Genomic DNA, 12,295 nt, shown 5'->3' with positions numbered 1-12,295 from the left:
TTTACAGATTTGTACAAAGAATGCAAGATGTAAAACTATCTAGTTGTTTTAAATGTTCAGCTTATATATACATGTTTGTATGGCTGTTACAAATAGTTGTTGAATCTGTTAAGAGGAAAACCAGCCGCTGAGATTATTTTCCTTCAACCTTAAATAGAAACTCAACCTTATTATTATTTTTTGTTGTGATTTTTGTATGTATGACCTAAAATTTTGTTTAAAAATGAAATTTAATCAATTCTTTTCAAAATAAACCTTTCTAATCTTTGGTTGGTGCCGCAAGCTTTTTTTTCGGTTTTTGTTTCTCTTATCATTCTTGCTCATGTGCTCACTTTTCTATTTTTGCTCTCTACACTTGATTTGTCTAACGTCTAGAAAATTTTCACATATTATAACTAGCAAGTTGTAATCGAAGAAACAACTCTACTCATTATCGTCGTTGTCGGGTAAAAAGGTGTGAAAAGAAATAAAAATGTTAAAAGAAAGTTTGAAAAGATTATAAAAACCATGCGAAGTAACATTTTAGACAATTTCTTTTTATCCCAATCTATCAAATTACTCCAAAACTTACTCGGTTTGTAAAATAAAATAAAAATAAACAAAAGGAAGGGAACCTAAAACCCATTCATCATCTTCCTCTTCACGCGGTTCTCCTCCCCTCTTCCAGCAGCATAGTGCCGCCGCCGCCGCCGCCGCCGTCGTCTTTCTTCCGCTCGTGCCGTTACAGCCTTTACGGTTCTTGACCTGAAGAAAAGAGTTTAGAGACATTGAGAGTGTACCTTGTAATTCCTTCGATTCTTCTAATAAAGTTTCGCAGCTCCCTTCTCTACGGTTGATGTAGGCTTCGGCTGAAACACACTATTACAATTCGTGTTCATCTTCTTCTTCTACTTCTTAGATTTTGATAGTTGTACTGTAATCCTTCGTCTTCGCCAGTTTGAGAACACCTGGAAATTAATTTCTTCGATTGTTTGTTTTCTTTTGCCTGAAATTGCAATGTGTAATCCATTAACATTTATATTTGTTGATTATAGTTGGGAAGAAGATAGTGAAGACCATTTACACAAAGCCCGAAGATGGTGAAGAGGAGCAAAAGTATGTGGGTTCTATTTAAAATTTTGGAAATCAACACATGTTCTTTTGTTTCCTGCAGCACAAGGATAGCACTTGTATGGTTTTCTTCTCTGAGATGGTTTATATCTTGTAGAGAGTAAAAGCAAGAGGGTTTCTTTAAAGAAGAAGTACAAGATCATTAGAAAGGTGAAGGAGCATCACAAGAAGAAAGCGAAGGAAGCTAAGAAGCTAAGCTTCAAGGGTAAGAGCAAGGTTGAGAAGGACCCAGGAATTCCCAATGACTGGCCTTTCAAGGAACAGGAGCTCAAGGCTCTTGAAGCTCGTCGTGCTCGTGCTCTTGATGAGATGGAACAAAAGAAAGCAGCCCGGAAGGAGAGGGTATTACAATTTTGAACACATTTTATCAAAGACGTGTTTTAGATTTTTTATGATGTATATATTTATGTGCATGCGAATCCGCAATTGCTTATTGCTGTTCCATTAAATATAACATTGTTGCTGTAGCACTTCACTGGTAATTTAACTATATAATCTTGTCCAGGCACAAAAGAGAAAGTTGGGATTGCTAGATGATGATAATATGACTTCTGTTGAACAAAGTTTAGGAGAGAAAAAAGATGAAGACAACTCTGTTGGGCCTGCGCGGGGTTGTGGTAGGTTGTTTTCTATGAAGACTTTTGGATAAAAAATGAGAGTAGCCCCCAGGGGCATCCCCGTTGACATAGGGCTTGGGGTCTATTGGTTATACCGGCTTAGAGGTCCCAACTCTAAACCTTTTGGTGAGCTTAAAACCAAAAGCCCTAGGAGGTGGGTGTTGGTGCCCTCGGGCATAGGGGAGCTGACTCAGGTTAAACAGATAAAGAATGAGAGTAAACAAATTGGGATCTTCATGTTTATCTTCTTACATTGGGTTTTTGACTAGAAATATCAAATATGCAGATAACTCAGATAGAGCTTTCTACAAGGAATTGGTTAAAGTTATCGAGGCATCAGATGTTATCTTAGAAGTTTTGGATGCACGGGATCCCCTTGGCACCCGTTGTATTGACATGGAGAAGATGGTGATAAAAGCGGGTCCTGATAAGCATCTTGTATTATTACTGAATAAAATTGGTAAATTTCTTTCCCTTGTGCCATATTTCTTTTGTCTAAGAATTAAGAAAGATATGAAGAAGCATGGAGATGGCAACACAGTTATCTTAATTCATTATTTCTATCATTTCCTCCAGAGTTGGTATATAGATATGATTGAGATGTTTTTACTACAATTTAATTTCATTTTTATCTTCATTTCAATAACTTCATACTCATACTAAAGCATTTTAAAGTATGAAATTGTGAGGGTTTTAATTAGGGGTATATGGGTAGTAGGATAATGGTAAAGGGTATTATAGGTAATTAACTAGTGGTGTCTTGGTTATAAATAAAGGGAGTGATAGACCCTAGAGATGTGGATCATTTTGGTGAGAGTTTCCATTCTGGTATTTTTGAGAAAGAGTAGCCCTCTGCACAGGCTATGGTATATTGTAATTTCTTTATTGATATTGCAATGTAGTTTTATCTTTAGTGTTCTCTTGTATTTTCCATGTTTGGGTACCAGACATAAATCTGCTTATTAAAGTTTAATATGAGAGTAGACAGCGATTGGAAATTTTAAGAAGTTAGGCAAGTAGCCTATATTTCTAAATGATGTAATCATTTAAAAGTCATCATAAAGCAGTTAGGTAATCAATATGTTTTCTTATAAGAAAAATAAAATGAAGGTCAAGTATGCTTGTGCTTGTACATTATATATGTTTTTTTTTTCCCTTTTCATTGTTTGTATTACATATTTTTTGTTGCCGTGTGACTGCATTGTGACATTGTGTCCAAACCAGTAAAAGATGTAAGACTAATTTTTGTGTTTGACGAGTTCTTTTTGGTCACTTATAAGTTAACCAAGTGTTTGTAACCAAGTGTTTGTGTTTTCTAGTTTGAGCTTAATTTGCTCTTAATAATATGAACTTAGTGAGAAGGTATTTCTAGTTAGATATTCTCTTAACTGCCTAAGAAGTTGCGTATTTATCTTCATCTATAGCAGTTACAACTTGTGTTTGTATTTATATATTTTCCTTACAGATCTTGTCCCTCGAGAGGCTGTTGAGAAGTGGCTTAATTATCTGAGAGAAGAATTGCCTGCTGTTGCCTTCAAGTGTAGCACTCAAGAACAAAGATCCAACTTAGGTTGGAAATCTACAAAAACATCCAAAACAAAAACAAGTAATTTGTTGCAGAGAAGTGACTGTCTTGGAGCCGAAACTCTTATTAAACTGTTGAAGAATTACTCGAGAAGTTATGAGGTACTTTTAAGGTTTCTGGGAGTTCTATTTTCACTTTCAAGAATTGACTACTTTGTTCTATCTTATTTATTGTTACTTTGTATCTGAAAGCCTGATATATTTAATCATTCCACTGATTTTTATGATAATTTGTAAACATATATATGCATAAAGAGGTTGCATTTTCTTTTTGCCTCCATAAGATTAGTTTTGTAATATATTTTTTATTATTTAATTGAAAGTTATCTCTGATCATTTTATGCAATTTTTCTTTCTAATTTTGGGTAATTGATGTGATCTTTTGTGTATTTCTATTTTGCAGATTAAAAAATCAATCACCGTGGGTGTCATTGGCTTGCCTAATGTTGGCAAGAGCAGTCTTATTAATAGTCTGAAGAGATCTCATGTTGTCAATGTTGGTGCTACGCCAGGATTAACAAGATCAATGCAAGAGGTCCATCTAGACAAAAATGTCAAATTGTTGGATTGCCCCGGAGTTGTAATGCTAAAAACTAAAGAAAATGAGCCATCTATAGCTCTTAGGAATTGCAAAAGAATAGAGAAGTTGGAAGATCCCATTGCTTCTGGTATATTTGATTCTGCAATGTTGTAATTACCTTCTATGGTCCTTGAGTTTTAATTCTAAAGCTTAATTTTCTATTGGATATCACAGTGAAGGAGATCTTGAAGCTTTGTCCTTCCAAAACCTTGGTAACTCTTTATAAGCTTTCAAGCTTCGATACGGTTGATGATTTTCTGCAGAAGGTAGCTGTTATTCGGGGCAAACTTAAGAAAGGTGGTATTGTGGATGTTGAAGCTGCTGCTAGAATTGTTTTACATGACTGGAACGAAGGTATATCTTTTCATTTTTCTTTAATTGTGTTAATATTAGAAAAGACACATTCTAAACTTTCCAATGTGAAAAGTGCCAAATCAGTTGGACTTTCTCCTAGCTAACTACTCTAGTTGGCACTGATAAGAAAGAAATTAATTTTATTGTTAATTTTAGGGGGGGAAAGAAAATGGCAGCTGCCATATGAAATATAAATTAATTTTTCATAATCTGATTTTATTATTCTGCTTGCTCGATTATCATAGGTAAAATTCCATATTATACAATGCCCCCAGTTAGGAATCAAGTAGAACCTTCAGAGGCAAGGATCGTTTCAGAGCTCGGGAAAGAGTTCGATATTGATGCAGTTTATAGTGGTGAATCATCATTCATTGGAAGCCTAAAATCTGTGGATGATTTCAATCCTGTCGAAGTTCCCCCGAGTTGTCCGCTGAAGTTTGATGAGAGTATGCAAGAGCAAGAGGTATGGCTCTAAATCTTTTTTTTATATAGTTCACTAATGTTTATTAGACACACTTGTGATTCCCCTTCCCTCCATGGTTGGAGATTTTTGCATCTTGTTCAAAGATCTCACTCATAGCATGATGATTTTCTGTTTACATCTGGGGTTTATTATACTTCATTATTTTACAATTCAGAATGGGAATGCTCAATCATCTATGCAAGGCGACGAAGTCGTCCTGGAGAATAAGATGGATAATAGCGAGGACGAGTCCATGGAGCAGGAAGACGACGACGAGGGCAAAGGCAAGGGACAAGATGCAACTAGTAGGCAAAATGAGAAGCTGTATTCAGCAGAAGGTATTCTGAATACAAAAATGAGGAGAGCAGAGAAGAAGAGAAAAAAAGCTAATAAATCATCCGTGTCTACGGATGATATGGAAGATGATGACTATGACTTTAAAGTGGATTTCAAAAAGAAGTGATCGATTCCCTAAAAGAAAAACAAGAATCACAACAATGAGGAGAGGAGCCAGGTTGGTTGGCATGGAAATCAAAAGCTTATGCTATACTTGCGGGTGTAAATTCAAAGTTTTGTGTTATGATTTCTATTTAAATTCACTTTCTTTTTTTTCATAGAATTTTTGTCCTTAGATTTTTGGTTCTAATGTAAGCAAATTTTGTTGGCCAGTGAAGAAGCATATTGGAAATGGAAAACTCTGCTTGTGCCGAGTTGTAATCAAATTACAATCTGATTTTTGACTTTGGTTGGCCTTCATTTTCTTTCTATTGATTGTGTTGCTAATATGAAATAATCAAGTCTACTCAGAATAAAATATGGTTAAAATCTTTCTTCAAACAAATAAAAAATAATAATAATTATAAAAAAAGAAATGAGGAAAAAGGGTTGAAATCTCATTTCTGGTCTTTGAAGGTTTAATTTTAAGAAATGTCTATTTAATCCATAAATTTAATTAAAAAAATGCAACCATTATGATCCATAATAGAGTTCAAACCCAAAAAGATTCGGACTTGAATTTGAAATATGAATTCTTAAAATTTGTTTGGTAGGCAACGTAGATTCTCCTTTATGTTTTCAGATTCAAGTTTAGTGAACATGTGTTTTGTTGATAGTTTGGATTTTATTTTCGAAAATTGTTTCCTGATTTTATGATCCAAACAATGTGAATTCTGAAAACAATTTTTTATGTTTTCAGTATATCTGGATTTTGAATTTAAAATATGTAATATATTATATAGTATATAGTATATGATATTACAAAATAATAATTATACAAATATTTTAACATAAAACAAGTTCTTACATTAATTAGTAATAGTTTATATTCAACCTAATGTTTAACGAGTAACTAAATATATTTTCAAACACATTTTGAAAAATTTGTTTAAATTGGAATTTAATATCTGAATCTATTGCCAAACATATATCTAAAAACATGAAATATAACTCTATTTTCCTTGAATCCCCTGTTTTCAAAAATCTGTTTTCAAATTGACTATCAAAGAGACCCTATTTTCTTACATCTCTTGTGACTTGGCGGATCCATTCAGTATGCTTTATTCTCATTCACATGTTTCCTAATTAAATTTTCAAGAGGTCACCAACATAAAACTACTCCAAGCCAAACATATTTAACTTTAGTGATGCGAATTCAACCATTGAACTATTGCATGTACCTGAGGGAGCAATTACAAGAAACATGACAAAGAAGATTCAGGAGGCTTTCATATTGCATCTTCAAAAACTAGCAAAACTTACAAGAACCGACAAATAATTTTGAGCCCAAATTTTTATATAATGTTAGCTCAATGAGCCAAAAGAACGACCTAAAGATAGTATAGAAAAAATCCTTTAGTTTGAAAGATAGCACGATGAACAAAAAAAGTATGCAAATTTTGTAAAGAAAATACTGTCAAGTGTGCACTGCATGAGAAAATGTGAAGTCAAACTTTGTCAAACGTGTAATTCAACTTTGCCCCCTTCTAGAGGGGTTATTTAATACAATTTGGAGACTATCTACTTTTTTAGTTTGCACTTTGACTAATTAACTAGTATGCAATTAAGTTTTAAGTTCCTAGGTCTTATTTTCTGCAATTTGCAATTAATTGTATTTAAATGACTTTTGAGTTCTTGATCTATGCACGATCTATCGACCTTTAAAATGTGACTTGTAATTCTTCTCAAAACTCAAATTATTAATATTAAAAAGCTTGTACTTATTCAACCTCTTTAGTGTTGTTTTTTCTTTCAAATCTAGCTTTAGATTTGATGGTTAAATCATTCATTGGATTAGTTTTGATCAAATAATTCTAAAATGAGTTGTCTTAGGATATTTGAATGATCTTCATGGATTTTAAGTTCATCTAAGAGTTATTCATCCTTCTAACTAAGCTCTTGCTTGGAATCAATTCGTTAAATGAGTTATATTTGTGCGAGTTTGTAACGATACTAGAAGGACCTCTAGCTTTACATCCATCGAGCATTATGGCGCTTATCATTTAAAGTTTTTATGATTGAGCAACTGAAAAATAGATACACCTTATTGATATAAATTTGCTATAGATCCTCCATACTTTATATCCTTAAGATCTTCTCATTTGAATGTGATCTCAGTTCATTTAACATTAGCAAATAGGTTACAATGTGATCGGTTAAAAACAGTTACAGAGTAAATAGGAATACATGGCTAATTATATAGTCAAATTAGACTATATATTTGACAACATGACCATAACTTAACCATAATTGATATATTCATTTATTTGAGGTCGGAGGTTTAAATCTCTCTAAACCATATTTATTTTACTGAAAAAAAAATGAACGTATATAATCAAATTACACCAGAGAAATAAACAACAGGAGAAGAGCAAAAGCTCTCTAATGATTGCAGATGGATTGGGTTGATAGCACCAATAATGATATACGATGGTCTCAACAACTTCGAATTTGGTGTATTTGGGATACGTTTTTCATTAAGAAAAAATAAAACAAGCAACTAAATATATATTATTTAAGAAACTTTTCACAAGATAAAAAAAAATGTCAAACTATTTATAGAAATAGATTTTTTTTTTTTGATAAACGTTGATACGTAGTATCAATCATAAACTTTTATCAGTTTCTATTACTGATAGACAATGATAGACTTCTATCATCCTTTATCAAAGAAGATTAAATTTTGTTATTTTGTATAAATAGTTTTTCTTATTTTTCTATTTTTGAAAATCTCCTATTATTTATTTATTTGCGGTTCATCAAATTTATTAAAAAAAAAAAGGAAAAAAAACTTCAATTTCTGAGCTTAAAACAATGGTTTATGATGAATATGTAAATAAATACAACATTTGCAAAACATAGTTAGAAACTATTTAAGTTCATATATGTTAAATTTGTAACTTAACAGTTGCTTTGAATTTGTTAAAACTCAAATTAGCACTTTCTATTACACATTTACAACAAAATTCAATCTAGAACAATAACATTAACATCTTTCAAGAAATGCAATCTATAAAAGATAAAATTGAAATGCTCGAAGATTAGAAGAAAAGTTATGTTTTATGTTGAAAACAAAATAATTTTTTACTTTGATAATTGTAAGTTGGGAGATTGAACCAGATAACATATACAAAAAAAAAAAAAAAAAAAAAATCGAAAAAAAAAATGGTTTAGAGACCTACCCTGTCCCTATAAAGGAAGTTGAAACTATGCTCCACACTAGTCTTGTAAAAAATAGTAGGGAGTTTATCACATTCTCTTCTTCAATCTGAACTTTTTGTATAAATCTAAAACACTTAGAAAATCAATCAAAATAAGCCTGGAAAGTTTTTGAGTGTGATAGTGAGGGGCTTTTGATGGGGTGGACAAAAAAGAATGAATACGTGTTTGAGCAAAATTGTGTTTAGATTTACATAGGATCATTCAAGTAGTCTTGATCAAGCTATCTTGTGGAATGATTTGAATCATGAGTTTAGAAACAAGTGGAGTAATTTGAATCATAAGTTTAGAAACAAATTTTCTTTACTTATGATCTTGATCGTCAAGGTAATATGTTCCAAAACTTTTTTCTCGGATAGATTTCATATTATTGGGAGGTTTTTGAGTATTAGATCGATTTAAAGGTCTTGTTCCTCAATAAAGTTGTTAGATTCAATCTTCGGGGGTTTCTTAACATTTTAGATACTCAAAATGTAAAAGGACCCAAGCGCTCTTAGAGAAAATAGTGTTTATTCTTTAAAGATCTTGATTGTGAAGTCGCTTGTTGTCATTTCATATCATTTTAGATATTGATCTATCTCATTTAATGAAAACTTAAATTCCACTTGACTTGTCTTAATTCAACTTTTTTCATCGTAAATTTGGATCGCATGCAGTGTTTATTCTTAGCATCTTATCTTCAAGTTCATATGACATAATTAAGATTCTTCCATTCTAATCATTCTCTCTTTCTTCTAGATGAAGTGTCAAGAATGAACATTACTGATGTCCAAATTTACAATAAAAAGATGTTGCATTAAGTGAAGTCAAGTGGAATTTAAGCATTTAAGGAATAAAGAATTCAAGTGGAGCTTCACAACTCTTGGATGGTTCCAAATTTATGGATTGCTAATTAAAGTGAAATAAATTCGGATTTATGATATCTATAAAAAAAAAGTATCTTCAGCTTTTAAGTCCTTTTTACGTGCTTTTTATGTTACATCTACATCAGGGCTAAATATGGTCATCAATTTGAAAGTCACAACCCTTCAAATTCCTCATAGAATATCTAGGTTTTATTTTGAGGTTTGAAAATGTAGAATTTCGGGTTTTATACTTTTTAAGCTTTTAAGTATTGTGTCTTGTATGTTCTTGTAATAGAATGTATGAATATTTAGAGCATTCAAGTAAGGGTTAATCTATGTTGCTTGTGGAGTACTTTGAAGATCAAGTGTTAAAGGAAGTTTCAAGATTTGTTTGATCCTCGGTTTGCTTGATCATCTAAGTAATTTATAATTTAGCTTATTTTACGGGTTAAGATCAAATTGGTTTTGATGCTGTTGGGGTTAAGTTTTGTTAGGTTGGGTTCAACATGGTTCTTAGATCCCATACTCAAAGGTTTCTTATCATTTTGGTATTAGAGTTGCTTTGATTTCATAACATTTTGGTATCAAAGCTTAGGTTCTAGATTAGATATAGCTTTTCGTTGTTGTTTTCTTGTTTTTCCAATTCATTTCATCACATTCTGTCCATTTAAATTAAGCTTCCTTTAGCATCAAATATTTGTGTTAAAAAAATCAGCCTAGAAAAAAATGGAAAATTGCATTGTATGGCAAATATATTTTAAGAACCAAAGCCATGACTTCAATTTTTTTGTAATTGCAGGTGTGGCAATCACATACAAATTAGATAACAATCACATAGAAATCAGATAACAATCAAATTTTCAGGCGAAAATTTTTTGACATGTTTGCAAAAAAGCAAAACCTAGAGACACGCGCTCAATTTTCAATTTACTTTTTTATTAAAGTTGCAATTGCCCCCCAAAAAAAATTGCAATACCCAAGAGGTCATCAAATTCGGCTCTCTTCGGTGTCAAATATTCAAATTCCAGCCAATTGGTGAATTCTTAAGAGTTGTCTTTCATGTTCTTACATTATATCTTTATCTCATGAATGAGAATTCTTGAGCTTCTTTGTGTTTGAGTTAAAACTGTATGACCTTTCTCATTTAGTTTGATGCGTAAATGTGTGTACCAGTCCTTGGATGTGTTCCTTGCAAGCAATAATGTAGATTCAAGGATGAATCTTCTTGAAGAAAGTGAGAATGATATGAACAAGAGGAATCTCAATCATTCCATATTTACTTCAAGAAAGATATCAAGAATAAACATTACATATTATCTAATTTACAATAAAAAGAAGTGGAGTTAAGAAGAATCAAGCTTCATATAAGGAACAAAAATTTTAAGTGGGGCTTCAAAACTCATGGATGGCAACAAATTTATGGTTGGCTGATTAAAGACAAAGAATTTTGAATTTATGGTGTTTATTAAATGTATTTTCAGTTTTAAGTCTTTTTATTTGCCTTTTAGGTTACATTTACATAATGGCTTATTAGGGTCATAAATTGTTAAGAGTTACAACCTTTGAAATGCCTCATAGAATATCTAGGGTCTTGTGCTGAGGCTATATAAAACTATGTAATTTGTATTGATCAGTCATGAAAGATTTGGAAATGTAGAATTTTGAATTTTAAATCTTGAAAGCTTTTAAGCTTGGTTTCTTGAATGTTCTTGTAATGAATGCAACGATATTTGGAGCATTCAAGTAAGGATTGATCTATCTTGTTTGTGGAGTGCTTTAAAGATCAAGGATTAATGGAAGTTTTAAACTTTGTCCGATCCTTTGATCATTTGATCATCTAAATAATCTACACTCTAGCATATTATAGGGGTTGAGATCAAATTGGTTTTAGGTTATTGGAGTTGAGTTGTTTGGGTCTTGTTCAACATTGTTCTCAAGGATTTCTTATCATTTTGGTATCAGATCTTTGATTTCATAACAACTGTGGAGTTGTTACTTCCCCCAATTTATGTTGAAACTGACTCATCCATAGTCATGATCTAATTAAGGAGAAAATGCATACATACAATAATAGAAGACACTGATTTAAATGGATATAGCAAGCAAAAATATTTACAAAAGGAAAATTTGTGCTAGTGCCATAATTCTATTATGATGCGACAAGACACTGATTTGAACTTAAAATATGTATTAAGATTACTATCACTGACCTGTGGAGTAGCGGTGTGACCCTGTGGGTCACTTGGTTTCGTCTTTTCTGGAACACATTTCTTTCCCTTTGTCTATTTGTTCTTCAATTTGGGTTCTAAAATAGCCTTTCAAGGAGTTTTTTTGGTTCAACAATTCTTAGTGGTTAGAATTTAGTAATGTTACAATAATATGAACCATTTCATTTTGGGTGACTTTAGATTTGTGGCTGTGGTAGTTAAGATTCATGTCATAGATGGAAGGTTTCAAAACTCTCCCCCTAATTGTTCCATCAACTGGTCATACTTGTTTATTTTTCTTTACATTTGAACTATTTAACGCACTTCAGCTAATCTTATGGGATAACTTGTAGGATCTTACAATATTTGGTGCTAAAGAAACTCGTAAGAAATTAATCCTAAGTAGATGGTCACTATCCATTGAACACATTCCCTCTAAGTTCTTTACTAAACCCACGTCTGAGATTTGTTAAGTAAGATTTGTTAAGTACTATTATCTTGCTAGCATATTAATTTTGATTTGATTTGACAATTCATTTATTGTTATTTAATCAGCAATCTTTACCTTCTGGAGAAGTGTTTAAATGTTTTGGCATCTCTTACAATTAATATCCAGTAATACATATACATTATCTCCTTAATTTCTCTCACTTCGGATTTTCTTGTATATACAAAATCACCTTCATGATCATCTATCCCAGTTTTTTCGGTTTACATGACGTTCATGAACAAGTCTTTACTATTAACATCATTTAAGTAATGGCTTGACATGTCCCTTAGACAAACATTAGTTGTTGGCACGACACAACATATAGAAAACG

At 31.9% G+C, this 12,295-nt stretch overlaps 1 protein-coding gene across 2 annotated transcripts; it reads left to right on the top strand.

Moving 5' to 3' along the window:
* Positions 1 to 553: 553 nt before the first annotated feature.
* On the top strand, positions 554 to 5,451 carry LOC120091895 (guanine nucleotide-binding protein-like NSN1). 2 transcript variants are annotated; one of them, XM_039050053.1, is made up of 10 exons: positions 554 to 782; positions 1,035 to 1,095; positions 1,208 to 1,452; positions 1,616 to 1,727; positions 2,014 to 2,187; positions 3,193 to 3,413; positions 3,715 to 3,979; positions 4,066 to 4,245; positions 4,491 to 4,708; positions 4,884 to 5,451. In XM_039050053.1, the coding sequence occupies exons 2-10, from the start codon at positions 1,077 to 1,079 to the stop codon at positions 5,169 to 5,171; spliced, it is 1,722 nt and encodes a 573-aa protein (XP_038905981.1). In that variant the 5' UTR covers positions 554 to 782; positions 1,035 to 1,076; the 3' UTR covers positions 5,172 to 5,451. The 2 variants fall into 2 exon arrangements, with proteins under 2 accessions (XP_038905981.1, XP_038905982.1); XM_039050054.1 differs by having other exon boundaries at positions 554 to 837.
* Positions 5,452 to 12,295: the final 6,844 nt, after the last annotated feature.

Source organism: Benincasa hispida, chromosome 11 (genome assembly GCF_009727055.1).
Source record: "Benincasa hispida cultivar B227 chromosome 11, ASM972705v1, whole genome shotgun sequence".
In the NCBI taxonomy this organism is placed as follows: Eukaryota; Viridiplantae; Streptophyta; class Magnoliopsida; order Cucurbitales; family Cucurbitaceae; genus Benincasa; species Benincasa hispida.
The sequence above is the reverse complement of the archived record's forward strand: the minus strand, read 5'-3'. Positions and strand labels throughout refer to the sequence as shown.